This window comes from Suillus fuscotomentosus (genome assembly GCF_016647785.1).
Source record: "Suillus fuscotomentosus strain FC203 chromosome Unknown F5891scaffold_43, whole genome shotgun sequence".
In the NCBI taxonomy this organism is placed as follows: Eukaryota; Fungi; Basidiomycota; class Agaricomycetes; order Boletales; family Suillaceae; genus Suillus; species Suillus fuscotomentosus.
Genome location: NW_024539555.1, coordinates 105,361 through 132,048, shown reverse-complemented (window position 1 = coordinate 132,048; position 26,688 = coordinate 105,361). Strand labels below are relative to the sequence as shown.

At 49.3% G+C, this 26,688-nt stretch overlaps 8 protein-coding genes across 8 annotated transcripts; 3 read left to right on the top strand and 5 right to left on the bottom strand.

The window, feature by feature from the left end:
- Positions 1-820: 820 nt before the first annotated feature.
- F5891DRAFT_956585 (transmembrane amino acid transporter protein-domain-containing protein) lies at positions 821-2,923 on the bottom strand (the record flags this gene model as incomplete). The annotated part of the gene is made up of 8 exons (XM_041375418.1): positions 821-996; positions 1,053-1,199; positions 1,254-1,539; positions 1,590-1,734; positions 1,790-2,064; positions 2,117-2,211; positions 2,266-2,472; positions 2,524-2,923. The coding sequence occupies 8 exons, from the start codon at positions 2,921-2,923 to the stop codon at positions 821-823; spliced, it is 1,731 nt and encodes a 576-aa protein (XP_041223403.1).
- A 1,008-nt stretch (positions 2,924-3,931) lies between these two features.
- Positions 3,932-6,033, bottom strand: F5891DRAFT_1046198 (terpenoid cyclases/protein prenyltransferase alpha-alpha toroid). Its single transcript, XM_041362286.1, has 8 exons — positions 5,638-6,033; positions 5,424-5,579; positions 5,290-5,373; positions 4,715-5,232; positions 4,567-4,654; positions 4,396-4,514; positions 4,244-4,347; positions 3,932-4,188 (listed from the first exon to the last, which is right to left on the bottom strand). Exons 1-8 carry the CDS (start codon positions 5,919-5,921, stop codon positions 4,087-4,089), a joined length of 1,455 nt encoding a protein of 484 aa, XP_041223402.1. The 5' UTR covers positions 5,922-6,033; the 3' UTR covers positions 3,932-4,086.
- F5891DRAFT_1046191 (Saccharopine dehydrogenase-domain-containing protein) lies at positions 6,034-8,916 on the bottom strand. The gene is made up of 8 exons (XM_041362285.1): positions 8,740-8,916; positions 8,509-8,689; positions 8,310-8,457; positions 7,602-8,259; positions 7,206-7,552; positions 6,715-7,154; positions 6,418-6,658; positions 6,034-6,362 (listed from the first exon to the last, which is right to left on the bottom strand). Exons 1-8 carry the CDS (start codon positions 8,768-8,770, stop codon positions 6,144-6,146), a joined length of 2,265 nt encoding a protein of 754 aa, XP_041223401.1. The 5' UTR covers positions 8,771-8,916; the 3' UTR covers positions 6,034-6,143.
- An 859-nt stretch (positions 8,917-9,775) lies between these two features.
- F5891DRAFT_1191446 (uncharacterized protein) lies at positions 9,776-11,109 on the top strand (the record flags this gene model as incomplete). The annotated part of the gene is made up of 2 exons (XM_041367452.1): positions 9,776-10,813; positions 10,861-11,109. 2 exons carry the CDS (start codon positions 9,776-9,778, stop codon positions 11,107-11,109), a joined length of 1,287 nt encoding a protein of 428 aa, XP_041223400.1.
- A 500-nt stretch (positions 11,110-11,609) lies between these two features.
- F5891DRAFT_1191445 (general substrate transporter) lies at positions 11,610-13,645 on the top strand (the record flags this gene model as incomplete). The annotated part of the gene is made up of 10 exons (XM_041367451.1): positions 11,610-11,649; positions 11,699-11,747; positions 11,800-11,969; positions 12,026-12,084; positions 12,141-12,345; positions 12,401-12,507; positions 12,558-12,845; positions 12,898-13,285; positions 13,338-13,443; positions 13,498-13,645. 10 exons carry the CDS (start codon positions 11,610-11,612, stop codon positions 13,643-13,645), a joined length of 1,560 nt encoding a protein of 519 aa, XP_041223399.1.
- Positions 13,646-13,847: 202 nt separating this feature from the next.
- Positions 13,848-15,099, bottom strand: F5891DRAFT_956448 (uncharacterized protein; the record flags this gene model as incomplete). The annotated part of the gene is made up of 5 exons (XM_041375409.1): positions 13,848-14,134; positions 14,189-14,273; positions 14,330-14,543; positions 14,595-14,636; positions 14,735-15,099. 5 exons carry the CDS (start codon positions 15,097-15,099, stop codon positions 13,848-13,850), a joined length of 993 nt encoding a protein of 330 aa, XP_041223398.1.
- A 5,232-nt stretch (positions 15,100-20,331) lies between these two features.
- Positions 20,332-24,462, top strand: F5891DRAFT_1046175 (uncharacterized protein). The gene is made up of 3 exons (XM_041362284.1): positions 20,332-20,481; positions 20,572-22,593; positions 22,644-24,462. The coding sequence occupies exons 1-3, from the start codon at positions 20,460-20,462 to the stop codon at positions 24,248-24,250; spliced, it is 3,651 nt and encodes a 1,216-aa protein (XP_041223397.1). The 5' UTR covers positions 20,332-20,459; the 3' UTR covers positions 24,251-24,462.
- Positions 24,463-24,607: 145 nt separating this feature from the next.
- F5891DRAFT_506775 (uncharacterized protein) lies at positions 24,608-25,879 on the bottom strand. The gene is made up of 4 exons (XM_041372066.1): positions 25,614-25,879; positions 25,238-25,562; positions 25,146-25,186; positions 24,608-25,084 (listed from the first exon to the last, which is right to left on the bottom strand). The coding sequence occupies exons 1-4, from the start codon at positions 25,683-25,685 to the stop codon at positions 24,641-24,643; spliced, it is 882 nt and encodes a 293-aa protein (XP_041223396.1). The 5' UTR covers positions 25,686-25,879; the 3' UTR covers positions 24,608-24,640.
- Between the last annotated feature and the right edge of the window lie 809 nt (positions 25,880-26,688).

The window sequence follows — 26,688 nt, the reverse complement described above, 5'->3', positions numbered from 1 at the left end:
ACCGATGTTGCCTCTGTAATTAAGTTTATTATCATGGTTGTTCTTTTGACATAGGACTCTACTTATCCAGACCAATTCGACCTATAAGAAGATTCTTAGCGAGATGGCTGCTCCGGGCATAGCGTCGACATACCTCTTGCCCGAATGTAAGTGCTGAAAATACTTTTAAGATATCAGCAGTCTTTGAATACTTTCATGCTCACCCCAATCATATGTCGCTCCAACAAATGAGGCAACTGTGAAACTGCCGTCAAGTTTAGGCTGAGACATCAGCTTCAACATCCGACTGTTCTCTACGAATCTACAAAAAACGATACGCATTGATGGTCGGCGACCAAGTGGGATCATTTAAGACCATGGTCATAGTGTTGGTAGAGAATAGGTGTGGGTGAGGGGCGAACTTGGTAGACACATGCCACGACTCGGGACACTCGGAGTGCTTGTATTCTTTATATAAAAAATTGTTTGGACTTTACTCTGCTGGGCCAAGTAGAGTTGGGTTATGGTTAGTGTCAACTCGTACGTCGTAGATAGATACATCTTCACGTGCCGTAGACCAGAGGCGTACGTTTGACGAGTCCTGAACGTTAACGTCGAGCACCCACTAAGGTGGTACGGAACCTTGTGCACCTGTTGCGCGCCGCGAGATAACAGGTGTTGTATTCTTCCCAGTGGTACATTAGGTAACATAAGGTTAAGCGTAAGCGAGTCGGCGTACTATATCATACCAAAGTTTAATATGTTGAGGTTATCTATAACATCCCCACGGCGTTCAATTAAACAAGAACGCACGTTCAAAGATGTATTACCATTTGGTGCCTTATCCGCTGACGTCCAATGGCGAGTGACAGCTAAACGCCGCAGAACTCGAGCTTTGAAACGCGGTCACGATCGTGTTGACGGCCGAGTACGCACTCAGAATAGCGCAAGCCAAGCATGCGAGTGTGAGAAGGAAGTTCCATGCGGCGAAGAAGAAGTGCCAAGTGTTAGAGAAGACTGGCGCAAGGGTTAGATTTGGCGCAAGGGAACTCTGTGTAGAAGATAGTACGTACATGCACGGTTCCAACGCGAGATGTCTTTCCATGAGTCAACACGGTGGGCGTAGGGGTTGTTGATGTCAAATTCTCCGTCGTCTTTTGAGGCATCTACTTGCAAGAAGTAACCCATGATCATAAATGGCGGGAAGGTGTATGTAAACTCTGATGGGTGATTTAAGTCGTGAGAGCAACCAGAAAAAAAAAATGAATACTCACGGAAGATGCAAACGGCAGCAATCAGCGACGAGAGGGCGCTGAATTGCGGGATGGCGGATGCAATAACGAAGGCAATGGCCCAATACACTATGACAAAGAGGGCGAAGTAGTATTTACCCCGAGTCGCAGTCAACTTTGGGAAATCAAACATCGCCACGAAGATGTTGTTGTAGATGATTTTGACACCAATATTGCCATATAATGCGGCGGCAATGATACCAGCGGTCAAAGAGATTGCGTTCCCCGCAGTCTGTAGACCATAAGTCGAAATTCCCTGATTAGCCGGCTGCGAGAGCATCGTCAGTAGGATTTCAAGTTAAGAGAGAAACGACGGACGTTAACAACATATTGGCCTTGGTATGAATAAACGAAGAGACCGAAGAACATGTATACGATGAAGATAAAGATCTGGGAATACGCCATAGCCTTCCAGAAATCCATTGGGCGCCGCATTTCAGCCATAAACTCCACAAAAATCATGCTAAAAGAATTTGTTCATTTGCACATGAATGTTTTTATGAGTCATGATGACTTACGCTCCACCGTATGAGAACACAATCTGCATGATACCATTGAGCTGGTTCTCGAAAGCCTGTACGTTGATAGCCTGAGTGATCACAGGGCCAATGGGGAGGGTGGATGCAGTATAGTTAGGTGGTGAGTTAGCCGCAAAGGCCATCGTCATAATCAAGACAGTGATATTCAGCCAGATAGCGAGATTAGCGATCGAGCCAAACTTCTGAAGAGTCCGAATTTGACCAAGAAACATTCCAGCCAGGGTCCAGACGACGTTACAGACGCTGAAGCATAGCTATAGAAGGGCAAGTTAGATGACAATATGCGCCAAAACATGACATGGTTACCCTAAACTTTGCCATCTGCGAAAGACCTTGGCCATTTTGAAGAATAATGATCCCAACATTGAACACGAGCTGCAAACTTTGCAAGATGTTACAGACTGTAGATGCACGTGATCAATCGATTTTCTACATTGATGAGAGTGTTTACGTACGATTCCCGAACCAGCGGCCATAGATGCGTTGCCCTAATTCTCCGAAAGACTTGACGGGATACCTTTCCGAGTCCAGTTTTAAGAAGAGCCTCCATAGGATGAAGCCACCGTATGCAGCCATGATGCCGAAGACGAAGAAACAAGCTACACCAGGACCATATCCAACTTGTTGGAATGCCCACGGGGTAGAGTAAGGACCCAAAATGTCTTGCGAAGGATGTCATAGATAGAACCCATTAAAATTGACGATTAGCTTACCAGTTGTAATAAGATAGAACACGCTTCCCCATGTGGCCGTTCTAAGAGCCCCAGAAGCAGCACGGTACTCATCTGCGGTGACTAGAGCGGCGCCCCCCTCGTTTGAGGGAGGAGTTACGTTCTTCCCATCAGAGTTGGCTGATGCAACCGAACGCCTATCAGATTCCTGAGAACGTGTGGATTTTCTCGAGAATAGGCCACCCCAAAGGCCATCTTCAGTATCATTCTTTGCAGATAGGGCCTCCTTATCACGTTGAATCTTGGCATAGTACATGTATGTCTCGAGATTGGGGGTAGTGCCATCGGGGATATGGTAGTTCTCGAGAACATACGGATCCCGCTCTTCCTTCTCTGAGACATAAACTTGAGGATCCACGCTGGCTTCGATAGTAAACGCCATTGTGGTGGGAGCGAGGAATGGGGATTCAGAGTTCGCGGGTTGATGGGGTAGGCTTTATTTACCTATACTGTGGGTACTACTACATGTGCTCGATGTCAAGTATGCGGTGTCATTACTCACTGTTACACACGCCGCATCTCCCGAGAAATGGAAGAATGGAAATTCCGGGACATGAGCCGGTACTTGAATCACGGAGTTGCATGGCTGGTTCCTGGGACACAACGGAAGCCTGCATAGCCTGGGGTGGATCAACTGCCAGCGGGATGACCTAAGTAGGGATAGCAGCACAAGTTCTCATCTGTTCTCGTACTGTGCGAATCGCTAAGAATGGATAACACGTGCGCTCATTTGTGCGCCGGTTGAGGGAGATAACGTCCATATTTGAAGCTTTGAAGGTGATCAAGGTCCGAGACTAGATCATAAATTATAATACAGTTGTTATGTGAACATAATTTTGATGAAAAGGCTGTTTGCTGTCGTCGTTTATAATTATCGGGCTGGTGCCTAGCAAGATTCGTGAGGTTGACATGTACCAGCCGAGCCATCATCAACACGGCACAATTGCAAAATCTGCGGTCCTTATGAAATTTATTACGGACTTTGAAAAATATTTGCAAAAGATAAGGGATTAATTGAAATCAACGACTGTCTTCCGGTCTAGACTAACATATTGAAAGCAAATTCAACTCACATTCCGCACTATTTGAGCCTTACATGATGCGTTATCGGGGTCTTATCCCCTCCACCTCTGTCTACATATGTAGTACGTTCAATCCCATCACTCGTCACACAACTCTTTATAAATCTTCAAGGAATGACTCGTTGATGACTGGGTCGTTCCTTCTTTATATGCCACAACCTGTCACCTCGCGCCTTGTGGTCCAATGTGAATGTACTGCGGGAATGTGCCCTATGCACGGAAAAACATCAGTAATGATGTATGTATTCCGAGAATGATCCGTGTCGCGGTCCCCTAGTTCCAAATATGTTGTTGGCGGAGCATCGGCAGAGCTTTGCAATTTTGTCATTCGTTGTTTTAACTTTAAAGTTTCAGATACAGATCGTATATGACTCAGTACTCAGTACTCATTCCTTGATGATATCTTACACCACATGATACCCTGCGCCACACGATCCTGTGTTGACCTGTCGTCAATCGCCTTTCAAGTTTTCTTGGGCCGTGAAGGAATCGTTTGTTTGTAGAAATGCGCCATCATAGCCTCCGTGTGTGTCATCGTTAGGTTGAATACCGGATGTGTCGCATTCTGCATAAAAGCTCGATAAGTCACTCAGCGCGTCGAAATTGGCACAGAAAGTCACCATCCGGTTATTTTGCGCTCCAAGTACACGAGATGTACCCTCCTCCTCTGTCCATGAAAGAGAGTGCGAGAAGCACGCTTGACGAAGTTGCTCGTGCTTGCACTCTGATTCGAATGAGCCACTAGCGTTTCCGATCAAAGCTTACGACCTACCAGCCGGGGTCCTCCAACCGTGAACAATGGCATCCAGTCGAGTAGATGACAGGAAAACATTATGCTGAGCCGCGGATAGTCCTGCTAGACAATATAGTGTGTGGTATGAATCCGCGGCCCTGTAAATATCATCAACAAAATATCATATAGATAATTCCATAACCCAGTTACTTTGGAGGTTTATCGCGCAGGCCTCCTGCTGGATGTTGGCCGGCGCATAGGATGTAGCGCTGTAGGGCAGCACGATCCCATAAAGAATCTGCATATGAGCTCATTCATCAGCATCTCTCGTCATGCAACGACAGCAGATGTGACAAACCATCGATATCATCCCAAGATTCGTCCTCTTCATGGGCAGTAGAAGATTCACGGTTATCATCACGGCCATGCGCACCAACGATGCCAAGCGAAGACAACAATGCAAAGCAGCCTCCAACCCACCAGGAATAACACCCATCCACGAGCTTATTAGTACGGCCCTTGAAACCACCAAGCTCGATCTCCGAGCCTTGCATCTGCACCAGCCATCGCAGCAGCGTCTTGAAATTTAGAGATGGCCGCTGGAGCGAAGGCTTTTGCAGAGCAAGGTACGGTTGAAGCATGACCCATGACGCTAGAGAGCAGAAAGTGTACCCGCCGTGAGCCTCGCCGAGAGGCGGACGCGGAGAATCGAGTAGGATCGGGCCCTCTGGCTCGGCAGAGAAATATGGCTGCGACGCAGATGAGAAGCCTCCTTCGTAGGTCTGACATGACATAATGAAGCCAGGGATGCCCTCCAAAAGCTCCGGCGTCAGCATGTTCAGTAAATGTACTGTCACGAGGAGGCAATATGTACCACTGTACGATATCCACATCAGCAAACATAGATGGAAACCCGATCAAAACTTCACAAACCGAACATCCACTTCTGCATGGTGTGCCACGAGGAACGCCCCATCAGATTGCTTGATGGACATGAAAAACTTATACATCTTCTCCCTAGCGAGACGTCAACAACATCTCCATATGGGTAATAATTTAGTACTCACCGGTCAATCTGATCCCATCCTCCCCCCGGCCCAGGCCTTCCAACGATCGCCAGCGCGCAAACCGCTGCATACGTGGGCAGCAAATGGGCAGCCTGCCCCGGCCCACCTCCAAAACCGCCATCTGGATGCTGCCATGCCATAATAGTGTCGATGGCCCTACAAAAGAAGCACATCTTGAGCCATCCCATCGGATTGCGCCACCTGCACCACGCACTTTTGTTTATTGTTCGGATCTAGCGCTACACCCATGACGCTGAAGCTTTGGAGCGTCCAGTAGAGCAGCCATGGTTGGCTTGCGTCTTGACTGATGTAGCGGGATGGAAAGCCTTGTATTAGATTTCGAATCAAGAACTGTAGATGTGAATCCCTCTGCAACGGGGAAGGCGAGTCTGGGCTAAGTGGGAGGTGCTTGAGTAGTATGGTTTCTGTTTCTGTTTGGTGATCTGTCGTCTCAGTTTCGTACGAATCATGGGGCGACCTTCGTGGTTGCCGCATCATTGCAATAGATGATGGTGAGATGCAACGGCGATTACAGTGGCGCGCAGCATTGGGAAAAGACAATAACAAAAGTCAAACCCGACTCAAACTCAACTTGAACTCAAACCATAGAATGATCGTGATCATGGAACGTGGTGAAGAGACATGGTGACCTGCGTCTATCTCTAGTACATCTTTTTTATTTATACAACATGCAGGATATCTGTGGTATGCGTAGTAGCCTCACAATACCCTCTCTATCAGACCCAGCCCTTCGCTCTCCAAGAGTTCACGGATGGGGTCACAAATTTCCTTTGTGTATGGAACGTGAACTCCGGGAGTTTTAAAAACGCCATCCAAAACAAGTTGCGTTGCAATACCGCAAGGAACACCGACAGTGAGTGCCATTGCGGAATGCCCAGATGGACTTCCGTATTGCTCGAGCGTCGAGGTAAGCGTTTGCTAGAAGGTGATCAGCAAATTTGTCTGATATAAGTGACCTGTAGCAAATACGTACCTCGCTGCCGTCAGCCCACTCGACCACGAACTTGTGCTGAAGCATGACGAGATCCCGTTCGCCCTGCTCGTACTTCATCAGCGTCTCGAGTTGTGCGCAGAGGGTATCGAGGAGGTTTCCTGCACGGGGCTTCACAGTTTCTGATGAGAAAAGTCCAATCCAGCGGAGCCCGGAAATGATGCGGGTAGCTTCGGCATCATTAGGGAACTTGCAGACCGACTTCACGTGTGCGACGAGGGTGCTAGATTTTTGAGTCAATTATGTATTCCGCACAGATTCAAACAACCAGCTGCTTACCTTTCTGCAGCATCATTGGCACCGATCGCTTGTTGCATGACTTGTGCCCAGGTCAAGCCTTCCTTCAACCAATCCTTCTCGGATGCATCCAGCCAGCCCAACTCAACAAGCGCCTTGATGAACTCGGGGAATCCTTGGTATCGGAGTGTGCCGCGGACCACAGTCTCTGCCTCTGGGATGTTATACCACTCCCTGAAGGGTACGGAGTTACGGTTCGGATAAGCCACGAACGCAAATGCAGGCGAGATAAAGTAGGGTTTGGCATATCCCATCAATTCGTTGCCGGAAATATCGAGCTGTTTACCGTTGGAAAGGTAGGCTGCTGAGTTGAGCAGGGCGAGAAGCACTCCGCGGGATGACCATGAGAACTTGTAACCGAGTGGGTTACCCGAGCACTCTGGTGCTGGGAGACCACCACAGTATGATAGGAACTGCTTGATCTATGGAGATATGTGAGGCATTTGTAGAGATCGAAAGTGACAATAGCTCACCTTGCCACCCTTAGCATGCACCTCATCGATTGTTTTGATCGCGTACAAATGGTCGATGCCAGGATCAAGACCAATCTCGTTCATTACAATGATGCCCGCTCTCTTGGCTTCCTCATCAAGTTCACGCATTGCAGGGGATACATAACTGGTTGTGACGACGTGAACTTTAGCCTTGATCGCAGCCTTTATGACAGCCGCGTGGTACGTGTAGGGGATCAGAGAGATGACGAGATCATGTGCAGCAACCTGAGCCTCGAGGTCATTGGTATTATTGACGTCCAGAGAAATGCCCTGTGCATTTGGAAGACCTTCTGCAAGCGCTTGTGCACTCTGGAGCGTGCGGCATGCTGTAGAAGGAATGAGGATCGCCAAAAGGTATGGATTTTTGTGACCTACCGATTGTCAGCTCATTCGACGGGTCACGTACAACGTACTCGGCACACGGGCGTGCAACAAAACCAGAGCCAAGAAGAAGTACTTTGCGGATTTTCTTGCCTTCTGCCGCAACTTTAGCAGCTGCAGCAGCACGTCCGAATACGGGTAGGATGTCCTTTCCTTCCTCCAAGAACGATTTAACAAATTGTGGAAGTACGAATGCCGCTCGATGCACGTCCTCATTATAGTAACGGGTGTTGGTTACTTTGCGGGTGGGTACACTGAGGACCCGACCTTGTTCCTTCGAGCACACCAAGAATCCGATCTGGCCAGATGGGTATGTAGGGATCGTGGCGAAGGCATATTGCGAAACTGCGAAGATCTCGCGTGTCGACTTAAGGAGGTTATCGATCAAGGGAATGTGGAGCCACTGAGATTCTGCCTGTGTCGATATATGCCCCCCAGGAGTCAGTGCATCGTGAAGAAGCTTGAAGTAGGGCTTTTGGAAAAGAGCCTCTGCTGGACCAACCGGATCAGAGGAATCGGTGATGATAACGTCGTAGGTTGCCTCGTTCTCGGCAAGGAACTTGAAGCCGTCGCCAACGAAGACTTTGACGCGAGGAGAGTCGAGCAGCGCAGACATGTGCGGGAGGTACCTCTTTGAGACCCTAATCACGGCCTATAGTTTTGTCAAATAAGCACTAATATGTTACCTATTCATGTACGTACCTCATCGATGTCGCAGAGAACCACCTGCTCAACTGTATCATGCTTGAGCACCTCTCGAACGACGCCCCCATCTCCACCCCCAATAACAAGGACCTTTTTCGGGTTTGGATGGCTGGCGAGAGGTAGATGGGCTATCATCTCCTGATACCTACAAAAAGGTCAAGTGATTCGAGCAAGGGCTGGCGTATGAGCGACATACGAGAACTCGTCTCGTTCGGTGCATTGGATGACACCATCGAGGACCAGTACATTGCCGTAGGTCTCGGATTCGAAGACAAGAACGTCCTGATAAAGAGACTTTTCGAGGTGCAAGATCTTATTGACCTTGAGGGTCATGGCCTGACCAGGCCACTGAGAGGAGATTTCGCGGAACCAACCATCTAGCAAGTTCAATCAGTCAATGATCAATTCATTGTTATATGGCACCTACCTTGGATCGAAGGGTGTGCGAGGGGTGACATTTCTAACAAATGAGTCAAGTTCCTGGACCCGTCTTATAGGGTACAGACTTAAGTACTTATGACTCATGAGGATTTTTTTATCTGTCTCATGATCGTTATCGTACCGCCACTGAGGCGCCAGTTCCCGACTCCGCCGGCTCTTTCCACAGATGTTCTCAAACAAGTTGAATTCAATGGCGTTGAACGTTGAGCTTTAATTGTTCCACGAGTCTATATCGCTGCTCCAATGCCAACGATATACATCTATTCCAAGGTGTTTCAACTTTCTACTCTCGTCCCAGTCGCTCAGAGCCACGATGTCGCCACCATCATCCTGGACATGCTGATGATCTCTGATCTCGATGCAGTCGGTTGCACTTGTCACGCTCTCAGAGATTTGGCTTGTGAAGTTGTCTGCCTTCGCCCGTAATCCCTCCCCGATCATTCACCCTTAAACTTGTACATACAATGTCGTAGTCACAACCATTCAAGTTTAACCATTTATCTTCCCCTTGCACGAACGAGACGCTAGAGTGAGAATCCAATGGTACTGTAAACGAAATTCGATGGACAACCTCGGGACATTAATATGCTGCTAGTTCTCCCTTTACTACTGGGAACCGAGGCAAGGAGGTACGATGCCGGTTCCTTCCGAACACTTGAGGAACTAGCTTGCCTTCTTTTAGGTCCATAATGGGCGGAGTAAGAAAAGTACTTAAGATCGCGGAGAGCAACACTAGGGGGGGACGTTGACTAGCTTGAATTAATGAGCTAACGTTGGGACCGAGAATGCCCAATAATTCAGGGTGACCGAACTGACATATTGGAATCCACAAAGGCGTCACTAACCACAATGTCAGGTATCCTGGACAATCGTCGATGAGTGGGAGCGCTGCCCCTGTAACATGCCCTCATAGATCCTCATGCCAGTTCTTCGGGTGCGTTTTCCCTTTCTTTCCAGCCGCTTCAAAACGCCGAAATGTTATACTGTGGCTCGACATCTTCCTTTCTTACTTTCATCTCGCAATGAGCTACAGACACTCCCTGGAGGATACTTGTAGAGTGTTTATTTCGCGTCCGCGACGCTATAATCAACCAGCACCCACCCAACATGCATTCCAGCATTCCCCGTCGCCTGGCTTCGCGCCTGTACATCTCGGAACCCCAGCATCCTTTTCTTTGTCAGAATCACCACAAAGTGCCTCGGACTCCACTCCGTCACCCAACACGCTTCCCGACGTCATTCAACTGCCCATACCAGGAGTCGCAGACCTCATTCCAAAGACGAATCGGACGTCACATGCCAAACGGCAGCCTGCCGGACACATCCCTCGTCCCCGCAATGCGTTCATTCTCTTCCGCTGTGACTTTGTCCAGCAAAAGAAAATTCCAGGTCATGTAGAAAGTGACCACCGAAACCTATCACGTATCGCAGGTAAAATATGGAGAGGCATGAAGAAAGAGCAACAGAAACCGTGGATTGACCTTGCCTTGAAAGAGAAAGAGCGCCACGCTGCGATGTACCCTGGGTATAAATACATGCCTGCGCAGCAAACTTCAAAGCAAAGGAAGGTCAAGAGTGACCGCATCGCTAAAGAAGAGAGGGAGCTAGAATCACGCAGGGCAGAATTATCATCCGTCTTGGTACAGCGCGCACTTGAGATGAGTGATAGCTCGAAGCAAACTGCGCAGGCTACCGCTCGTTTCACTCCCTATCCCGCTCCCTCGCGTCCACGACGCTCGTCCTCGTGCCCCCCTGTTGGCGCGGAACCAGTGAACCCGTCCGCAGATCTCGAGTCTTGGACTCCGTTCTTGGTTACTCATGACGATCTAGCTCGTCGCCCGAGCCGCACTACCATGTACCACTCCGTCACCTCGGAGCCAATCGCTTCACCTCTCATTCCAGCGTGTGACCTTCCAAACTCGCAGCCTGATGGAGATACGTGGTTTGGTGCTCCAGTGCCGTATGCATGGCCTCTTCCAGACCGAGAGGACGACCCTTTGTTCGAGACGCAGGTTTCTGACGCTACGTCACAGTTTAACTCTCCCTTCGGCGGGCAACAGGTGAGTACTTGCATGGATTTCACGACTGCTTATTAATGCTTTAGTAGAACACCGAACTTTATTCTCAGTATTCCGAGTTCATGTATTCCCCATTTGAGAACCTTCCCCAGATACCCCCCGTGAGCATGGACAGGGGGGGGGCACTTGGGTTGGAATTTACGAATCCCTTCGGTTTCGACAATTTCTCATTCAATGGGGATAACTTCCTGACATCGTCTTCTGACATGTCTTTGATGCTCTCTTCTCTGGAATGTGCTATGTCAAGTGACCCGAGCGCTATGAGGGGTACGGAATAGAGCGGTGGGACGTCCCGTTTACTGATCGTGAGGTAGCCACCAAATCTAAGATCATATAATAACCATGCATCGGTAATTTACATGGAAACAGCGTACCAACGTACCAACAGTATTTAATATATTTTCGTGGAGTATACATAACTTTTAGAATAGTCTCTCGTTGCACAAAGCATTACTCTCAGTAAGATTTACTATCGTTCCTTACCAGCACTAGTGAATCACTCCGAGATCGACCACTCTTACTAAGTACATCAAGCACTTGACCGTATGTAGTTCTCACGCAGACTTTGCACAACAGTCCATGGGGACCTGGTGCTGACCGGGGGCCGCACGCAGGTACCAAGCAAAGCTTAAACTTTGGTACTTAGTCGATCCGAGTCAGCTGCAGGATCCGTGGAAGTAAATGTCTGCCGTATGGTCGCACGACGCAAGTACACCTCTTATCTCTCCTTGTATCCACGACGTGCCAAATCCTTGCCAGCATAGTACTGGTCACCATCATGTTCAGTGGTGACACTTTCAAGAATATTCGCGTGTACTGTCAGTTGCAACATTATCTAATACACATTTTTTGCTCACAACTTTGCAGGGCTCGCATTCGTGGCTTACTGGGGCATCATCCTATTTGGATATGACACGTATGTTCCTCGTCGTTGAAAGCTCACAAGCGCCTATCTGACTGTGACCTAGTGGTATAGCTGGAGGTGTCGTCTCCCAGCCTTACTTCGAGACTAGCTTCGGTTTAGTCAATGCCGATGGCTCAATCAACAAAAGCAAGGATACTGAGGTTTCTTCCAATGTTGTTTCTGTGTTGCAGGCAGGAGCATTCTTTGGCGCTCTAGGCAGTGCACCTATATCAGGTTAGTACAGTGATGACCACTCACTGGTAGACTGATACATTCCGACCATCACGTAGCTTGGTTGGGACGGAGGTTGACATTGATCGGTTTTACCATCATTTTCGTTATTGGTGCTGTGAGTGGTTCTTTGGAATCCATTATCAGATAAGCCTCTTACTCACGCGGTTCTAGATACTTACTACGGTTGCTGGTGGTAGCCGGGGTATTGCATACATTTACGGCGGTCGAGTTATCTCCGGCCTCGGCATCGGCGGTATCTCTGCTGTCGCACCCACTTATGTCTCCGAATGTTCACCGAAGAATGTTCGTGGTCGCATTACCGGGTGTTTCCAGATCATGGTGGCCATCGGTGTCATGATTTCATATTTCATAAACCGTTTAGTCCCTTTTTGTTCATTTTGGCCTGGATGGTGCTCACAATAATTACACAGTTGGTGTCGGCCTTCACATGGCGAACAGCCCCAATGTCTGGAGGATTCCTTTTGGATTTCAGCTCGTTCCTGCAGGTTTGATGTGCCTTGGTCTTTGTACTGTCAAGGTTAGTCATCCTCGAACTTGCATGGACCATTGCAGATCATTTTAATGCAGGAGTCTCCCCGTTGGCTTGCATCCAAAGGTTACGTTGCGGAAGCCATTGCCAATCTTGCTTATTTGCGGAGGGAGCCCTATGATTCAGATGAAGTACGGCGTGAATTTGCTGAAATTGAAGCTGCAATTCGTGAAGAACAGGAGGCTCGTAAAGGCCTTGGATTGAAAGAAGCCTTCCTCGGGAAGGGCAATTTTGTCCGATTTGTCATTGCATTTGTGATCTTCTTGTTACAGCAATGGAGCGGACAAAACTCTGTTGGCTATTACGCACCTCAAATCTTTAGCTCGGTGAGCCTCCCATACAGTATCCTCTTCCCTCACTCACACGTCAAGATTTTAGATTGGGTACTCCGGGACCACCAATTCTCTCTTGGCGTCTGGAATCTACGGTATTGTGAAAGTCGTTGCGACTGCACTTTTCGTGTTCTTCTTTGTCGAGAGTCTCGGTCGCAAAGCCTCGTTGTTCATATCCGCCATGGGAATGGGAATCACGTTCTTCATCATCGGTACTATCTTGAAAACGCATCCTGTTGTCACGCCTCTGGCGGGCCAGTCTGCGCCACCACCGTCACCGTCTTCAAAAGGTATGGCTGCCATGCTCTACATCTATGTCTGCTTCTACTCCATGGGGTGGGGTCCTCTTCCGTGGGTTTATGTCGCCGATATCTTTCCCACACGGACTCGCCATTACGGATTAGCCGTAGGTTCTGGTTCTCAATGGCTATGGAGTGCGTGCTAAGTCATGTAAAATGTCCTAATGCTGCTAACTCGATCCTGTAGACTTCGTTGTGGCGAAGGTTACCCCAACGCTTGAGACTGATCTAGGATTCAAACTCTTCATGATGTTTGCTACGATCAATATTGGTGGAATGGCTGTCTTCTCTTTGTTAGTCGATTCATGTGCCAATTACTTGATCAATACTTACACCATACTCAACAGGTTCCTCCCTGAAACCAAAGGTCGTAGTCTAGAGGAGATGGATATAATTTTCGGCTCAGTCAGCGCTGAGTCCCGCGAAGTGTTCATTGAACGTGCACTCGACCACAGTGAAGTAAAATCACAACCATCTATCGACAAGCAGATATAACCTGCTTCGCCATGCGGGCTTGCTTACTACCATTGCTATTACCTGGGATGGATTGGAAATAAATAGTACACATACCCAACTTCACTGATCTTGCTTTCCGCGTTGATATTGTTATTCCGTCTCTGTAACTTATAAGCTATATCACCCTCACGTTCAGTAGTACTCCACAGTTGATGAACTCCAATCAAGATTCAAATTGGTTCTAGACGCCGTATACTATTTTAGCATTCTCATTGGCGCGCTTCATGATATCCGCACCACTCCACGGATGTCCAGCTTTTCCTGCGGTATATTCTGCAACCCACGGGATCATTGCAGTGTGACACAAGGGCAACCTGCTGCCCTTGATTTCCGGTATAGAATTGTAGAGGTTGGAAGGGACCATGAAGGGCGCATCTGTTTCCAGTAGTATACGCGGTCCACCATCGCTCTTGGCCATCTGATTAATGATATTCGACGTATTGAGATTCGTCGAATATGTAATAACCCCTTATATGTATGAATAGTTCAGAGGCTTATCGAACTCAATGATGACCGGCCTACCGGTGATCCCGATGTACAGATTACGGAAATGACGAAGTAGTCGCTGTGCGAATTCTGGCGAGTCTGTGAAACAATGTATATGTATCTTTAAAAGAAGATTCAGCCTCGGGAATCAGTAACAAGAATGATCGCTGGCAGTACCTTGTGATCGGCAGGGACGTGCTCCATGAGAATCCTCTCCGTGTCTGCCTCCGCTTCGCGCGTGTGGATCGTGAGCGGCTTGCCCAGCCTGACAGCATGATTCAACTGTCGGATGAAGACTGCTTGCTGGATTGCCCGTGGGGAGTTGTCGTAGTGGTAATCAAGACCCATCTCTCCCCAGCCTACGCATCGTGGGTGGGCCATCGCTTCAAGACTAAAACTCTCGAATCAAATCCCCACAGTTATGAAGAACGCAGAAACATACATGGAAGCCTCAACTGCATCGTTGTATGACTTTGCATCGTGCCTGGGAGGATTATCAGTTCACTCCCGTACGAGACATCCGAACCAGTACGCACGGGTGAACGCCTGTCAGAATCATCTCTCAGTGCAGGAATCGAGGACAGCGCACGATCGGATAACTCACCCATCACAAACCAATAATCGATACCTCCCCACTTCTGTTCCCGATCTTCTGCAGTCAGTGCTGAGTCCGCAAGCTCCCTCCACGCCATTAACACAGGTGCCTCGCACCACACGTCCACGATTGCCTTCACGTTGCGATTGCGATACATCTCACGCACGAAGTCATGGATAGTGTAAAGTGTCCCGTTCCTGTACTTGTTCCGGTAAGTCGAGAATGTCGACACAAGGTGGGTGTGCGTGTCGATGATGGGCTGGTCAGCAAGGGAGGCATCTGCAATCAGAGGAAGACGGAGGAAGGCCTCAGCAGGAATGATGTTGGACTTCTTCTTGTTGTTCTTGCCCATAGTGCGATGGGCTGTTCTAGTAAAATGAACCTGAGGGTGCAATAGAACTGATGTCCTCAATAGCAGCCAGCTCGTGCGAATGACATGGTTGCGAGTAAGCATAAAGTTAAGGGTCAAAACTGTAGTCTCGACCCAACTCAACAAACTCTCATCAAATGAGTACTTGGACGATTTTACGTGATGCAGCATTATACATGTTAATACACTGTCACTACTAGTATGTACAGAACGTCGGATCCACTGCTTTGCTATAAAGTGCAATCTACGATGGATATTAATGTGCGACTCCACACTCGGACCATAAGGTGCCGTGCGCGAAGTGACTCAAATCCAGTTGCAATGTGTGACTGGGAATAACCAGTGTATTACCCGGGATGTACACGGACTGATAGAAATCGACAGGGATGCGGAGGAGAAGATGTCCCTCGGAACTTTTAACCCACCCTTCCTTGTTGGGGGTGAGAGAGGCTGGGGTGGGAGAATCTTGAGGAAAGGAAAAGGTGGAACAAAGGGCATGAGTTGGGTTGGAAGAGAAACATATTGCAGGTCTTCCAGATATGAGTTGGTGCTTGTTTACAAAATCTAGATCCCACACCCGGGTGGTTGTGTCATATGAACCAGACACAATACGTTTTCCATCCGGCGAGAATGCGACGGAGTATACGGCCTGGGTGTGACCTTGGAGTGTACCCAATGCATTGCCAGTGTCCGCATCCCATACTCGCACCGTCTTGTCTGATGAACCAGACGCAATGAGTTTTCCGTCAGCTGAGATCGCGACTGACCAGACGCGGTTAGTGTGCCCTTGGAGAGGGGCACCTACTGCCTCGCCGGTCTCTGCATTCAACACCTGGATTATCTTATCCCTTGAACCAAACACTATGCGTGTGCCATCTGGTGAGATCGTTAAAAATAGAATAGCATCGGTGTGCTCTCGGAGAGGGGGGCCCAAGGCTTCGCCGGTCTCTAGATCCCACACCCGGATGGTCGCGTCATCTGAACCAGACACAATACGTCGTCCATTCGGCGAGATTGCGACAGACCGAATAACGCCAGTATGTCCCTCGAGAGGGGCAACCAATAGCTCGCCGGTCTGCGCATCCCACACCAGGATCGTCCTTTCGCCCGAAGACACTATACGTTGTCCGTCCGGTGAGATTGCGATAGACAGGACGTAGGTGGTGTGCCCTCGGAGAGCGGAACCCAATGCTTTCCCGGTTTCCAAATCCCACATTCGGATTGTGTGGTCATTTGAACCAGATACAATGCGTTTTCCATTCGATGAAATTGCGATACACCGTACGGCCTCACTGTGCCCTCGGAGAGGGGCACCCAATGCCTCGCCAGTTTCTATATCCCACACCTGGATTGTACCGTCGTATGAACCACACGCGATACGTTTTCGATCTGGCGAGATTGCAACTGACATAACCCCGGCGTGCCCATGGTGTCTGTTTTCTCTCGGAGACCACCATGCAACGTGACCAGCAACAACCCGAGGAGTGCGAGGAAACTTTGTGGCGAATTTCCTGAATATCGTCGACTGTGTTGGAGCAAATGACAGAGCGGACAAGTATAAATGTGGAGTGCTGTGCAGAATGGTGGTCCCGAAAGTTTCAATGAAGTGCTGGGCATCTCTGATATCGTCGCTGGTATGCATATGCTCAGCGTTATCCTGTGAATATCATCACGTGAGACTCCGTGCATCCCAAAGAAGCCACAATTACGTACCGTAAACCAATCTGCAACGGACGAGAGGAAACGCGCTGTACTATTTAGGGACTTGACTAGAGTCAGTGCTTCCAGCCAGAACAGGAAGCGCTCTCCATCGAAAAAGGCTTCGATTTCCTTGGCAAGCGATGGCTCGAAGGACGTAGCTGTTACATGTGTCCCCCAGAATCGACACGAGTACGACAACTCCACTGGAATGAAGTTCTTCACTCGTGACTCTAAATCAGGGACAGCATAATTAGGAAGGTAAGAGCTTTCCAAAGAGCAGATATTGAAACGAAGCCCGCCTGCCATGACCCGCAGCGAGGCAAAGGCAAGGTCCCTCTGTATCAATGACACATCGATGGAGAACTTGCCGCTTCGTTTCTTTTCGGTGAGAAAGTCGTAGAAGGAAGAGTGGAGGGGACGTATGGGAATGTCAGGATCTGCAGTGCCGATGACAAGCGAGCCCAGTGGCCCCATGACCGCCTCGACGTTGTAACGGTCATCCTCATTTGTAAAATGTAGTCGCATGGCATTTAAGGCAACCATGGGGAGCGGTTCTAATGATGTAATAATTTGCCCCATCACAGAACGAAACATAGGGATCACTTCCTCCTCTTCCTCCTCTGGTATAATTTCTCCAATATGTGTTGGTACATATTATCCAATAGATGTACTCCTTTTCCAAAAGTCGTGGAGACCAAGGAACGGAGACGGCGCATCGGGTCCCCCACTACGTTCGTATTTTTGATGTGCGCAGAGGCAAGACGAGCCCATTCAAAGAGACCATCGGACTTCTGCGCAAGCATGTTGAAGTCCGCGTCCTTCAAATTGGCGCTAACGCCGGCCAGCTTATTGGAGAGGTAAAGCTGGATGTCATGTTCTGCCGAGGAAGACGAGATATCATCCATGGAGACATGAAGAACATGTGATAAGTCATGCAGGGTATCGTGGATGTCTCGGAGCAGACGGGAAGTCACAAGGATACGGAAATAAGACGGGAATTTGGTTGGCTGAGAGGAGGAAGTATCTGGCGTATAAGAAAGCAGACGGAGAATTTGTTCTCGGGATTTAGCTGCGCCACTCTCGTCCAGCGCATCGATGACTATTAAAATGGGTTGAGTGATGGTGGATGAGGCTTTGCCTATTGGCTCTATGATCAACTTCTGCCATTGTCTTGCGATGTCTCGGGTGTGCCTGAGCTCGTTGTCATCATGAACTACATGTGCTATTTCTCGCCGCAAGGTAAGATTGCCGTCAGCTAAGTCGCGCGCAATGGTGGTAGATATCTTTTCATGGCGGCGATTTTCCGTGCGGTCGAAGCAGAAACAAGCACCTAAACACCCAGATTCATGAAACCAGTTGGCGATTGTATGGGCGATGGCTGATTTGCCTCTCCCTGCCGTGCCAGATAACCAGAAAACAGGGGGTACATTCTCCCCAGTGCTGTTGATCCAAGACTTGATCTCAGTTAGAATGCCTTCCCGAGTGCCTGCGAGGCAAAGCTTGGATGTATTCAGTCCAGCACCGGTCGCATACTCCAGGTTGCTCAAGTCCAGATCCTCGGCTAGGTCACAGGTTGGCGAACGTCAGAAGATGCAGATGAGTTTGAGGCAAATGCTTACCTGCACGGTGAAGGAAGATGATGGTGTCACGAGCCACTTTATCTCGGAATTGCTGCATGAGATCGTCGAGTACCTGATTGTAGCTCTGAATCGAGGCATTTGTTTCATTGAGGACGTTCTTGCAAATCCTTTTCCCTGTTCAAAGATAGTGAGTCCTGGGTGGCAACATGGTAGAACCAGCTCACAGAAAGTCTTGGTCTCGGAGTAATGGACAATGAAATCAGCGCATTCCTGCGTCTGTTGTGCGATTTTTAGATATATCGGCAGCATGGATGAAATATTCTTCAGCTCCTCCTCTTCGGTCATTAGGGCATAAACTTCCGAGATCTTCTCGAGTAGATGGTAAACAGCAGTATCACGGTCTGCCTGATCGATAATGATCTGCCACCAAGACATTCGTCATAACCTGCCAAGCTGAATAAATGGAGATAAGCGCACCTGAGACGCCTCAATCAAAATAGTCATTGCTCCCTGCAAATAGGGATGAATCTACCTGAAGGTCAGTTACATTCTCAACTGAAATAAATGAATGTACATTTCCAATGCGGCGAGCAACAGAGTGAAAGATCTTTAGTGGCCCAAGAATTGAGGTCCACATGTCGATTTCATTGAGAACCGTTTGAACGTTGTCGGTTACTGCGGCGGCATTCTTGGCGATTCCCGATACAGGGCGGATGCTTGTGAGACCTCTAGTGGCATCCCTGATTTTTTCATTCACAACTTCCGGGTTGAGTGGATCGGGCTGGATGATAGACTTCAGAAGTCGTGTCAAAAGTTAGAATTACACCTACCTGAAGCATCTGTACAGGAACGGTATCACGTCCGCTAGGTAAGACATCCACAGATGAAGGGCTCAGAGAGCGCCCATTGTTTTGGGTGCAACGGCACTGGTTGATTACCTTGTCCCAGAATTTGCGACAAAAACCGGAGCGTCGTCTTGGAGATCCAGTTTGCGAAGGTGGGAGAAAGGACGGCTGCAACGATGTCATTATAGCATCAACGCAAGAGCGGCAATGTTCCATACATCTTGCTTGGCTGCTCTCTTGCCCCTCCCTGTGGTAGACGAGGGTTTGAGGGAGTAGTATCTTTGTTCATGGAGAAACTTTGAACAGAAGGCTAGGTCCGAGATTTGAAGAGATGAGTTTAAGCATAGCACCCAAACGGCCGCATAGCAGGTTATATAACGAACGCGCGCTTGTCCCAGGCGTCCATTATGTCGAAGGAAGGAACTTCAAAGATTACTGGACCCATGCGGCTACGGAAGTCCACGAGGGCACTTGCATGCACCAGGCGCTCATCCGAATATGTTCAAATACCCTCAAGCTCTCCACTCGGTGGCGTGATTGACTAGCTTGCGACCGCAACCTGTCAGCTCTTACCGTCATTAACGGGTGTAAATAGCACCGCAACTGCCCACTGCCCACTGCATGGAGGCTGCCAGCCACAAGCACGCCAGGAATCCCGGATCATGATGAGCTTCTAGTGTAGAGTGTGAAGTGATCGATCGAGTTCTGATCTAGAAAAGTAAGCAACATGTTCCACATACTACATAACTGTGCACTCTTGACCGCCCATAGCGGTTCTTTTATGAATACAGTGCCCATGAGAATATTCACTCTAGAGTCTAGCAGCACTGGAGAAGCGTGAATGTGAATGCAACGGTAGCCTCACAAATCACGATGGAAGCTCATGTCCACTGCATAATCAATCTCCAGTCTACTATATGTGAAATTTAGAGGTCACTGGCGTCTTCTGCTCTCCAGCAATCAGTCGTTAAAGAAAGAGAACTGTCGTGGTGTGTTCACAAGTCCAACAGGGCCGTCGTGGTTCCAATGGGGTTAGGTAAATGAGTGCAAGTTGCCGCAAATGGGTGTTTTTCCGACAAAGCTTGGTACTTGCAGCAAGTACTTAGTAAGTCCAACAAATAAGAATTACTCTCTTCTTCAACAACAGCAACGGCGACGAACAGGTCTAAACTACTTCGAGCGCAGTGGCCGCTCGTCACCACGCGACGAAACCTGTATGAACCAGAATCAGGCAATAGGTGGGTTTAAAGCCGCTAAGTGGCTACATAATCGTGCATGTTCATGTTCATATCTCTTATTCTTCTTGCATTTGCACTCGATGCATCTAGAGTCCTCAGAGAACTGGGATGATGATTTCGAATTTCAGCAGAGTAACGAACCGAACCTCGGCAAACATCAGGTGGCTGCAGAGCCCAGATTCTCTGTCGCGAGTTCTGCCTTTGCTGAGGATTGGGACACCGAAAGAACCCAGCAGAACATCAAGCACTCATCATCCATGGTACTAGGGCATAGAAAGAGCCATCCTGCACCTGCACTTGAAGAATGGGCAGAGCCAGGGCCATCAACCCCCACAAAGCGCTCTACAACCCAAGCAGAGAACTGGGATGACGACTTCGAGGATAGGACTGAATTCCCTGCTAAACGGCACCCCCACGCCTACTCTTTAAAAACACGCCATTCATATCATACTCCTCCTCGCCTCAAATCCGCGTCTGACCCTGAGAATTGGGATGACGATTTTGAAACAGACAAGACCGACACGACCCCAATCACAAAACGGACGCGTCAGGAGGCATATCCGGACTCGTCGGATGACGAGGCTGAGCTCGGGTTCACCGATAAGGAAGAGGACAGAACTGTTACGGCTTGCAGCCGACCGCAGCTCAAGTTGAGACAGCCGCCGCCGCCGCCTGTGCCTGCACTCCCCCTGTCACTCCTCTCACCTGTAGAACCATTTCCACGCTCTCCGACGGTGTCTGTGTTCTCAATACCAACTACAAGCGGACGTAACTCAGTAGGGTATACGTCCACGTCACATCTGGCACTGAGGCCAAGCGCCTCAGGTGGCTCACTTGCTATGTTGCCACCCAGTCCACCAATACACCGTGAGCGACGCAGACTACGGAAAAAGTCACGTCCTCCGCACATAGAGAACAATGTGTTCGAACTAATCGAAGAGCAGCGCGACTCACCTCCACCACTTCCACCATCCACTCCCGAGCGACCATCTACTTCGCCCCTCCCTCAATCCGACACAGGTTCAACTGGCCCACAGAAGACACCTCTCCTTTCACGTATCGGATCAGTCAAGTGGGGTGTGCGCAAGAAGCGAGCCAGTACGGGGCCAGCAGAGGTAATGATGCACGATCTCGGGCACGAAGACCAAGAGCACACGCCACGCCCACCTAGCTCGCTCACATCTGTCCTTAGCTCGAGCTCGCGACCGAGCTGGTTTTTTCGCTCTGGCGGCGCCCTTGGGTCTGGGTCCCCGCCGCCTCCGCCCGCCGCTGAACTTAAGCACGAGAAGAGCATGAATAGCATACGTTCGACCATGCTATCAACGCCCAGCAAGCTTTCAAAGCGCAAGTCCAGCAAGATGTTTGACCCAAGTAGCAGCAGTGAGGTCGTGGGGACACCCGGAAAGCCATCACTTCTCTCTGCGGCCAGAAGACCCACTTCCATGCAAGTCCCACAGGGGAAGGTCCTTTCGACCTCTACAGGGACACGGCACACCTCATATGGCTCATCAGTGGGTCGTGTGGCATCCCAGACATTCAGTCATCCTCATGAGAGCGTGGAAGATCTACAATCTCGGGAGGGTAGTCGGGGCTTCATTGGTAGCATGCGGAAAATTAGCCTGATCAGTGGCACAAAGCACAAACGGCAGAAGAGTACTGCTGAGGTTACACCCCTCCCACCAGTTCCTATGAGCCCAACATTTCCACTCCCCGACGAGTCCGAGCATCCAGATCAATTACTTCCTCCAATAGAACTACAGCCACCATCCCCGCCTAGGACGCTGAACGGGGTGACCACGTCACATTCTGCGCCGAATAATATTAGCCAGGGTGTCGAATCGTTATTTGTACCATCGAGCAGCGCTCCTGTATCACTATCTCCTAAGGCCAGTCCTGTCTCTGCAAGCCGCGGCTCTCCTGGCAAAGCATCATCTCCTCAATCCGCATCATTAGGACGGGCTACTCAAGTTCCCCTTTCATCATCACCTAGTGCCTCTGTCCCCCGCAGGAACTCACTTGGCGACCTCAAGATTCCAGCGAGAATCAGTCAAGCTCAAATCAGCCTTAAACGCGACCTTGGAATGGTGAGGGAATTTGCAGCAAGCGTTGATAGTATGTACCATTTCAGCTTCTACATGTGTCTTGACTGAATATTTCCTCAGAACTTAAAGAACTGCGAGCAATTCACCATCACCTAATCTCCGAGGTGCACACCGCCCTAACGAGTCCTCCTCTATCCCGAGCGGCTTCACCCCCCATGATTCAGCTTACCCGCCCCCGTTCACGACTACGCTCTAACACCGAACCCAAGTCTAGCCTTTCAGAGAACAAACATTTAGCAGCAGTATTGAACGCCATCACGGCCAAGTACAAGATACCCTGGGAATGTGCCGAGCTACTGATTGAGCTCGGCGGGGGCACGCCTTCCCCTGCTTCTCCTCCGTCTTCCACTATATCTGCACCAGCTGCGCAGGCTGATATCGACCTCCGAAAGAGCAGAGAGCGAGCAGTGACTCTGTCAGGCGAGGAATCGAAGTTCCCCTCAGGATTCGTCGGGTCGGCTGCAACGGCACAATCCAATCTGTCATGGCGATCGTCATCAGGACGTCACGATCTCACCCAGCGACAGCTTGTCCTGTTGCGCGACATCCTCAACAGTACAGACGGTGCGCTTCCTGACGATGCATTGGTCCCAGAGGAAACGGATGTCAATCGACAATGGCGGTGGGGAGATGCGATGAGCAGCACTGTTACTCTTCCCTCTGAAGAATCAGTGCAAACTTCGCAGGATGGAAAGAAAAGGCGGCATAGCCGAATGGGCATGAGTGGGCTAAGAGATATGCTGCGGTCGTTGAAGCGGAGCTATTCGAGCCAGCCGCCGCCGCCACTGCCTGCATCTACCACGTCTCTAAGCACCCAATCATCCATGGGCTCTCAGAGCCAGCATCATTATTCGCACGCGCATCTACCTCGATCACACCCTCAGCGAAGCTCCAAAACGAGTACTGGACCAGAATCGGCGCACTATACTGGGGATGCGCCAAATTCGCCGTACAATGGACAGTCTTTGAAATACAAGGCATCGCCACGCCGACCCTCACTCGCGTCTATCTTCCGCCTGGGGCAGAAGAACAAGAATGCGTCGTCTGGTGCAGAGTCTTCTCTAGATAGCGTCCATGGTTCTCGCTGTGCAAGCCGAGGCAGTGCTACGACGGAGGAAGAGGATTGGGATCAGATTGACTTTGTCACAGATCTTGACGGAGCGGCGAGAGCACTGGGGATCGATGGGTCTTCCACGATCAAGGGAAAGAAGGGACGCTCACCTTATCTAAATCATTCTCATGAGATGCGCCCAATATCACCGAAGCGGGAGGCGTGTTCCTCTCAAACGTCGTTGAAGTGTGAACTATCCCCTCGCTCCATAAGACCAATGCGATCCACCAGACTATCGAACGTGGAGGAGGTGGTTGACGATCGTCATGTACGCTCGAAATCGAACGCTCAGCACCGGATCTCTCGGCCACGAACGAGCCCTTCACGACCGCCGTCTCGGAACTACAAGCTTGCAATATCGGGGTCTGTACGCTCTGCGCCTCCACAGCCATCAGACGGTGACTCCTCGTTGCTCTCCGAATTTAAATTGTCGATGACACCGGAAAATATTAAGCCGCTGCTCGACAATGCGAAGGAGGTGCATCTGCGCTTAAATGAATGTATCAGGGAAGTACGTGCGCTGCTGGACGCTTCTACGAACTCGCCGTCATCGTAGTTCATTCATCGCACTTCATTTTGGACTTCATCATTATCGCACCGCACCTCATGCATGGTTATATCTGTACATTTTACATCTCGTGTGTTATTTTCTTTTCTTTCTTGTGTGATAATTGACATCACGTTGATATTTATGATAACACGTACTCTCACAGCATTCACGAACATACTTATATTACAAATGTGCAATACGAAACAAGTTGAACCTCACGCCATGAACCGGAGCTATGTCATCCGGCAAGAAAGAACAACGGAATTATGAATTTCATACTGTTCTGTCTAGTCATAAATTAACTGCTACTGGGAATGCATTATTCATCTAAGTTGCGAAAATACTGTATGGTCCCCATGATATAGAAACTCCAGAGTTGGCACTACTTAAAACCAGTTACTGTGCAAGAACCTCCGAAACAGTCAACCAGTGGTGCCCCTCCCACAGTGAGTTATCCCTGCTAGCTGATTCCGCGTCGTCCAACTCTGTCACAGGGTTCCACCCGCAACTCCCTCCCCCGGCCTCAATATGCTTCTGGAAGAATGTACGGAAGTGCGCGTTTACCACGCCTTCCGTAGGGAGGTGATCGCAGTATACCGCAGGTGCACGGCCTTTATATAAGACCCCAATTTCTGAGAGTGTCGCCCTTTGGCCCTCGATTTGAATTTCAACATCAAGCAGACGAGAAGGAGGTTGAGTGGTAAGGATATGAGCCACGTATCCTGCAACATCAGATACTGCAGTGAAGGACCCTGGCGTTTCTCCTTTGTTCACGATATGGAACTTGCCAGTATCAGCCAACGCGGTGAGCCAGGGGACGAATTCATAGAACAATCCGTTCTGTAGTCGATTTATTGTATTCAGTGCTTATTTCAACGACGTCCAACAAGTGACTACTCACGAAGACGCGGAGAGTTGGTAGTCCGATTGATTTTGCATAAACTGTGAATGGCGGATGAGTTGATGTTATGATATGTTATTATTATTACTTGCCTGCGAAGTCAGTCTTTTGAAAGGCCAAGCCACCTTTGGCTAATTGTGGTTTGATGCCGAACTCGCTGGGTACGAAGAGCTTCACACCTGCCTCCTTGGCAGCGTCGGCGAGAACAGTCTGGCCGACTACGCCGCCGAAAACAAGCGTGACAGTCGAAATGAGAACATCTACTTGATACTCGCGAAGAACTGTAGAAATCTCGGATGCAGACGTATAGTCTGCGCGCACAACCGTCAGGTTGGGATCATCAGCAGGGAGCGCAGCGACATTCGTGGAAGCTGGCCGTGCGATGACGATAATTGGGGCGCCAATGGCAAGGAAAGCCTGATAGCTGGCTAAGGACGATAGCTGCAAGAATATAATAACGAACGTCACCTTCACGATATGAATCCCGGTGTTAGGGCCTGCGCCGATGATAGCAAAAGACTTGAAGAGTTGTTCAGACATATTGTGTTGGTAAGAGGGTTGTTTTGTGTAGTTTTAGACTGCTTTTGTCGATGACCGTACCGACCTTTATACTCTACCTCCTGCACTGTCGCATGTATTACGGTGGTGATCATCAATACTGCCATCTTGATGTGTGAGACGGTAGTGACGTGCAGTGATACCTGAAGAATACCTGGGAGACCAGGGGATACCCCTAAGATTGCTGCGGAGGATGATGCGGATATGCTGTGCCTGGGGAATGGCAGTATGTTCGCGTCAATCGACATGTTGTAGAACACGAGCTTGACAAAGCAGCTGCGTTACTCGATCAACGTTTCTAATTGGCTGACTACGCTACTGAGTACTGATTAGTAACTCAGCCACATAGTATAACTGTATGATAGCAAGTACCTCGAGTGATGCCTACAATGCACACTTTGTATGCAAACATCTTTAAAGTCACTCCACAGTATTGTAGGAGACTCACTTACCGTCCTGGCCAAGATCTGGCAGTACTTGCTAGAATTGTAGGCTATAGCCAAGTATTTGATTGTCAGTTCTGGCCCGAGAGTGCTAGTGAGCAACTTGAGCACCGGATTGACAGCAAGGTTATTTGATGAGCGAGCATACACCGCCTAGATTTGTCAGCTTTTCCTACTGTCCCCGTACGTAGAAACATGGTTCTACCATTTCCAGGGCCTGGAAAAGATGTGATACCAAAGGCGAAGCTCCGTTGCAGTGCGCCATTGACACAACCACAACTCGAAGGCAGCGACAAGTGGCAACACATTTGATTCATAATTTATGACGAAAAGGATCTTTTCTGATTTTGATTTGTGTTGCATTTCTTGTATTTGATGTTACTCACCGCCCTCGTGCGCAAGTCTTTGGTGTCCCCTAACGCTACCGTACAGTTTTTGCTCCTGGAAGAGAGCTTCAGAAATGTAGTGTGAAAACCACTAAATATGTACAAACACGTTGCAAGGAAACTCGGGAGCACCGTCCTTTGACATTGCGAAACATC